The sequence below is a fragment of the Penaeus chinensis genome, chromosome 30, assembly GCF_019202785.1.
Source record: "Penaeus chinensis breed Huanghai No. 1 chromosome 30, ASM1920278v2, whole genome shotgun sequence".
In the NCBI taxonomy this organism is placed as follows: Eukaryota; Metazoa; Arthropoda; class Malacostraca; order Decapoda; family Penaeidae; genus Penaeus; species Penaeus chinensis.
In genome coordinates, this window is record NC_061848.1 from 21992075 (window position 1) to 21999574 (window position 7500).

A 7500-nucleotide genomic window follows, 5' to 3' on the forward strand; every position below is an offset into this window, starting at 1 on the left:
CCATTCCATCCCAACCTTCATTATTCCAATCTTTATTTCTTCTTCTTCTTCTTTATTTATTTATTTATTTTTATTTCTTTCATCCCTTTATTCCATTCTTCTTTTCTTCCTTCCTTCCTTCCTTCCTTCTTTCCTTCCTTCCTTCCCTCCTTCCTTCTTTCTTTCCTTCCTTCCTTCCTAATTTCCTTCCTTCCTTCCTTCCTTCTTCCCTTTCTTTCTTCATTCTTTCCTTCCTTCTTTCTTTCTTTCCTTCCTTCCTTCCTTCCTTCCTTCCACCCTTCTTTCCTTCCTTTCTTTATTCTTTCCTTCCTTCCTTTCTTCCTTCTTTCATTCATTCATTAATTCATTCATTCCTTTCCTTCCTTCCTTTCTTCTTTCCTTCCTTCGTTCCTTCCTTCCTTCCTTCCCTCCTTCTTTCCTTCCTTTTCATTGCAATTCCACTCTCTTTAATCTCTCATTCTCTTTTTCTTCTTCCTTCTTGCTTTCTTCTATCCACTTTATTCGTACATTAAAGTTTCCTTTCCTTTCTCCCTCTTTTCTTTTGGTCTCTTTAACCTTTTCTCATCCCTTCTTTTTATCTTCATTTTTCTCCCCCTCTCTTCGTAATTTATTCTCCGGTTCTATTTGCCCGTTTTTATTCTCTCATCTTTGTTATTACATATTTCTCCTCTCTCTCTCTTTCTATCATCCCTTCGACATTTTCTTTTCCTTCTCTTTGTCCTTCCAACATTTTTTTTCTCCTTCCATTCGTCATCTCTTTTCATCTCCCTTCGTTGTTTCATCGCTCCATCTATCCGTCATCTTGTCTTCCCTCTCTTTCTCTTTCTCTCTCTCTCTCTCTCACTCTCTCTCTCTCTCTCTCGCTCTCTCTCTCTCGCTCTCTCTCTCTCTCTCTCTCTCTCTCTCTCTCTCTCTCTCTCTCTCTCTCTCTCTCTCTCTCTCTCTCTCTCTCTCTCTCTCTCTCTCTCTCTCTCTCTCTCTCTCTTTCTCTCTCTCTCTCTCTCTCTAAACATTTCAACATTCATAACCACATTATTCAAATGTTTCCAACATTGGCAGTGTCTTTTTCAATGTATTCAAAATCTACAACACCATTTAGAAATGTTTCCACCTTTTAAGACATTTTTACATCCTACAGCATCCCATCTCTCCACGGCATCTCATCTCCCTAATCCTACAGCATCTCATCTCCCCTAATCCTACAGCATCTCTTCTCCCTAATCCTACAGCATCTCATCTCCCCTAATCCTACAGCATCTCTTCTCCCTAATCCTACAGCATCTCATCTCCCCTAATCCTACAGCATCTCTTCTCCCTAATCCTACAGCATCTCATCTCCCCTAATCCTACAGCATCTCTTCTCCCTAATCCTACAGCATCTCATCTCCCCTAATCCTACAGCATCTCTTCTCCCTAATCCTACAGCATCTCATCTCCCCTAATCCTACAGCATCTCATCTCCCCTAATCCTACAGCATCTCATCTCCCCTAATCCTACAGCATCTCATCTCCCCTAATCCTACAGCATCTCATCTCCCCTAATCCTACAGCATCTCATCTCCCCTAATCCTACAGCATCTCTTCTCCCTAATCCTACAGCATCTCATCTCCCCTAATCCTACAGCATCTCATCTCCCCTAATCCTACAGCATCTCTTCTCCCTAATCCTACAGCATCTCATCTTCCCACCTCCTGCAGCATCTCATCTCCTAACATCCTATTAATAATAATAATGATAATAGTAGTAGTAATAATAATGATTATTATAATAACAATAATGATTATTATAATAATAATAAAGATTATTATAATAATAATGATGATGACATTTATAAGAATAATTATAATACTTATACTATTATTAATAATGATGATAATAATAATGATAATAATGATAATAATGATAATGATAATAGTAATAATAATGATAATGATAATAGTTAATAATAATGATAATGGTAATAGTAATAATGATGAAAACCATGGTAATAACAATAATAATAATGAATGATAATGATAATAACAATGATAATTAAAAAACATTAAAAATAAAATGATGATGATAATAACCAGGAACAATAATAACAATAATAACAATAATGATAATAATAATGGTGAAAAATAAATCTATTAGATCACAGATGCCTTTTCGATCCACTCAACCCAGTCGCGTCTCTCGCCAACGTGAAAACATGGCCTTTTCTATAGCCCTACTTCTCCCCATTGCAACATTGCAAGTACTAGAATCAATCACTCTGCAATAACAACAATAACAAGCAAAGGCATCCTCTTCTCCAGCCTTACAAACAGAAGGTCAGGACGTCCTTATCTCGACATCACTAGATGTTGAAACTGTTTACTTGGTTCGTGACCGTGAACTTGCCGTTCCCCAGGCGACCCAGAGGAAAAGGGAGGAGCAGGGAAGAGAGGAATAAAGATGGGGAGAGGTAGAGAGGGTGGATTGATTGGTAAGGAAGGTGGGGATAAGATAATTCGTTTGAGTCACTTTTTTAGGATTTTTTAAAGATTCGGTTGTTTCTTCTTTTTCTTCTTTTTCTTCCTCTTCTTCGTTTATTTCTTCCTCTTCTTCTTTTACTTCTTTTGTTTATTCGGATTCTTCTTTTCTTCTTCTTCTTCTTCTTTTCTTTGGCTTCTTTTTCTCTGATTATCCTTAGGTCTAAAGATTTTTTTTTTTTTTTTTTCATCCTTCCCTCTTTCGCTTAAGAAATACCAAAACGATATGATATAAAATTCTTCTTCTTATATGTCTTCGTGCACTCCTCCTACCCCCCTCCCCCTCCCCCCCCCCTCCCCCTGTCCTGTTCTTGACCTGAAAGGGCACGGTGTCACCTGGGACAGAGGGAGGGAGGGTAGGTAGGAGGAGGAGAAAGAGGCAAGGGGGGGGGAGGGGGAGAGAAGGATGGCGAAAAGAAGGAAGGCGAGAAGCAATAAAGAAAGAGGAGGGAAGGACGAAAGGCGAAGGAGATGAGGAGAAGAAACATATGCAAATAGGATCTCATTAGCTCCGTAGACATTGCCTATCAATTCATCCTAGACAGTGAGATTTTACACACTCCCCGCGGGCACTCGCTGGAAACTGTTTTAGCAATTCGAATCAGTCTGTTGTCCTGAGGTACTTCTGATAGACAGAGTAATGCCGCACTGATACAGATAAATAATCGCCCTTACTGACCGGGATTCGAACCCTTGTCACTCCAGCTCTGACGAGAGTGGCCAGTCTATGGTCTCTCTGGAGCTAGTGACATCCTAGTTGCACACTCCTTATTTGTGGGTCGTGTGGTATGGTAGGTTTAGTACTGATCACTCTGGCTCTACCTATATATATATATATATATATATATATATATATATATATATATGTGTGTGTGTGTGTGTGTGTGTGTGTGTGCATACATGAATACATTTTACATGAAAAAGCGGGTGTCTATGCAATGGCAATTAGCATTCACCCTTTACAAGTTTCATATCATAAGTTAATGCTGATATCGAAACGTTTGCTACAGAGAAAAATATATATAAACACGTATAAGCTAATATTATATTATGCTTATATATATCTGTGTTAGTACAAGTGAAATAAACAAATGGTTTCAAATAGTCTATACATTTTATAGAAAACTTAGACGAAGGTGTCAAACAAAAATTAGATCTATAGTCGCGGGAGTTTTCTATATGCTATAATTGTATAGGTTTCTATATTCTTTATTCTATATTCTATAATTTTAGTTTTCCATAAGATCTATATTCGCGAGAGTTTCTTTCTTGTGTGTGATTGCGGGGAACGTTTTTTTCAGGGTGTTGCTAGCGAGGAAAACGATAATATATGTCCACGCAGTTTTGAAGTCACTTCGTTTAAATAATCAGGAAGTTTTGTACTTTGAATTTGAACCCTAATCATGATGTTATTAAAAGCTTTCCCTTTCATTCGATTAATATATTGCATAAGTTGGGAATGTTTTTTCCAACCTGGTAATAACAAAACTGCCTTTTCTGTGTCTATAAACTCTGGAATTATCTGTGGGATTTTCCTTTCGTTTTTTCTTTTCACTGTTAAGACTTATATTTGCAGTCTGAATAACCCACAACTTATAAATATATATATTGATGAATTTTTACATATATCATCGACATGATAATATCCGAATTTGTTTCGCTATTAATTATAATAAATATTAATGGCAACTCAACTCCATCTTTTCTATGGAGTTGATGACGTTGTCATTACGTATCAATACATGATTGGTGGGATTAACTAGCTCGTTCTGCGCATGTGCAGATTTAAAATTTGAGATCAAAAGTAGAGCCTGGTACGGAGGTGAATTAAAAGTCAATCCTGGACGCTGTCACTGCACATGCGCATTGGAGATCTGGATTAGACTTTAATATTGGATTAATGTTTATGGCTTGTACAGAAGACGCCCTAGGGCAGTTCGTTGTCGCTTGGCTTGGTTCTGGCAACTCCTGCGACGCCGCTGGTGCCAAGCTGGATTGGTCTTTGCCGTTCCTTTGGATCCATCAGCTGCGTGGAGAGAGGGAGCCTGCTCCATGGGCAACAGCTTGATCCTCACATTCTTTTGCTCAGGTATTGACTCTGCCTATACGGGAGTGGGTAGAGACATCGATTGATGGTGGCCTTACACACACACATATATATGTATATGTATGTACACACGTTCAGATTTATAAATATATACATATATATATATATATATATGTGTGTGTGTGTGTGTGTGTGTGTGTGTGTGTGTGTGTGTGTGCGTTATGGTTTAATACTAAAACATAATAGTTCAAATAAACATTTAACGATGATTAGGCCTAGAAGTAATTCCTATTCCCGAAGTTTTTTTTTTTCCCGAATCTGATTTAATCATATTCTAAACAAAAAGAAATGATATAATAGGAAGAACTGAGGGAGAAAATAATTACGAGTTACTAAAGGCGGCAGAGCAGATTAAGAAATGGCACTGTACCTACCTATTTTTGCAATATATTATATTCCTAAGTATAAATGGATAAGTTTGTTTTATAAGCTGTAGTCTCGTGCCTTGATTAGATATACAAATATGAAGATATACTTGTTATTTTGGTTTATTATTTCATATGAATGACTGAAGAGTATGGACATACCAGAAAATTCAGTGTGTGTGTTTGGGTATATATATGTATGTGTGTGTGTGTGAGTGTGTGTGTGTGTGTGTGTGTGTGTGTGTGTGTGTGTGTGTGTGTGTGTGTGCACGCGTATTTGCATTTGTATTTGTATAAACAAATGCTACTCTTTTCTGCCGATTCCCTTCGCCCCCCCCCCCCCCCCATGAATCCAAGCACATACCCCCAACCCAGGTAAATCTCCCAGGGCGCCGAGTCTCCGTTCGGCAAAGAACCTCCTTTGCTCGGGGCAGAAGGGGCAGATACCCATTTAAAGGTCCCCCCCCCCCCTGCCCATTTCCCTCTGTACACGACGAACCCGCGGAAGGAAGGAGAAGGAAGAGAAAAGATAAAAAAAAAAAAAAAAAAAAAAAAAAAAAAGAGGTCGAGAGATGTACTGTATATGGGCTGAAGGGGAGACCGTCTACCGTGTTAAATCAAGGCGGATGATAAGGACAGAGGGAGACGGCTGGAAGGCTCTCCGAAATGGATGAGGGATTTTGTTTATGCAGGAGGTTGTCCTCGAGTGATTCGCGGTCTCTGGATGGGATAACTGCGGTTTCTAGTTGATTGAGAACTACCTATTTGTTCCCTCGTCGTGTTCCAAAATGAAGCGGTTCGCAAACACATAAGGGACTACCTCCATTTGTATCTCAAAGAAAAATTTCTCTTTTGCAAGACGCATTGGCCAGGTTGTGGCAAGTCTTCACTGGTTGCTCGATAAGAGGAAGAAATATCTGCTGGAAAAAATAAAGAGAGAAAGTAAGAAAGAAAAAATAAGGCAGAGATTTAGTAAAACAGACAATCAGAAACATCTCAGAGTAACTAGCCATGAAGCTTCTTTTAGAGTAATTCTTAACCTCTCTCTCTCTCTCTCTCTCTCTCTCTCTCTCTCTCTCTCTCTCTCTCTCTCTCTCTCTCTCTCTCTCTCTCTCTCTCTCTCTCTCTCTCTCTCTCTCTCTCTCTCTCTCTCTCTCTTTCACAAACATCACGTACACCAGAGAACACCTTGTGTCGGAGCTCGAACCCGAGAACGAACCGCGACTCAGCTTCCTCACCTTGGAGAGCTCCTCAGACACGATAGGCCTAATGATACCCTTGAGACTTGCGATTTTTTTTTTTTTCTCTCTCTTCTTTTCTTAGACTTCGTCTGGCGTCTTTCTGCAGCAGAAACAAACCACAAGACAAAGATAAAGATAAGACGTAAATAAAACGAAACGCTACATGTCGACTACGTAATGAAGCTGGGTTCGTGGAAGGTGTTTCGAGACAATGTTTCATATCTGGAAGGTCTGCGTCGCGCCTGTGCCTATCGCCCTTTGCCGCTCGTCTCCGCTATATGCATATGTATACACATGTGACTGTGTGTACATAAACGTGATACGTGAGTTTATACAAATATATATATATACCTATAAATACATATATATATATATATATATATATATATATATATATATATATACAGTCAACATGGCTCTTCAACACTAATATAATACAAGAATACAGCAGTGATATTGAAATAAAAAAACGTCCCTTTTCTCATTACTTTAATTCATCTTTTAACCATAAAGAACACCGTTAAACTATAATTAAGTTTAATAAAATCCTTACTCATGTTTAAATGTCAAATGACAGATAGCAGGAGTCATCTCCTTCCATACTCTTCCGGCCTAACCGTCAAGAGGATGTGTGTACATACATGTGCATAAATATATATATACATTAGATATATACATATATACGTATATATGTATGTGTGTATATATATGCATACATATGTGTGTGTGTGTGTGTGTGAATATATATATCTATATACATATCTATATATATTATACATATGCATATATGTATACATATATATAATATAAATATATATACATATGTATATGTGTGTATATATATATATATATGTATGTATGTATGTGTGTATATATGTATATGGATATGGATATATATATGGATATATACATATGTATATTCATATATATATATATGAATATATATATCTATTTATTTATTTACTCATATATAATACCGTGCGTGTGTGGATATTCATACATTCATACGCGCACGCGCACGACTGCTGCCTTGTAGTTCAGTCCGTGCATGGTCAAAGGCTATGGGAGTCCACTCTATTCAAACAATCCACTGCCTTGTGGCATCTATAACAAGAAAAGGCTTCGGGAGTCAACCCTGAGGAAAAATCCGGAGCCGGAGTCCTGAAGGCAGTTCGGGACTTCGTTCTGGCAACTCCTGCGACGCCGCTGGTGCCAAACCGTATCGGTCTATGCCGTTTCTTTGGGTCCATCAGCTGCGTTGAGAGAGGGAGCA

General features: G+C 38.3%; 1 protein-coding gene across 1 annotated transcript in view; it reads left to right on the forward strand.

Moving 5' to 3' along the window:
- Window positions 1-3271, forward strand: part of LOC125041279 (vegetative cell wall protein gp1-like) — a 4235-nt gene extending 964 nt beyond the window's left edge. The window contains exon 2 of the mRNA XM_047636116.1: window positions 3220-3271. Coding sequence (XP_047492072.1) covers window positions 3220-3271 — 52 coding nt within the window. The remainder of the gene's footprint in view (window positions 1-3219) is intronic.
- Window positions 3272-7500: the final 4229 nt, after the last annotated feature.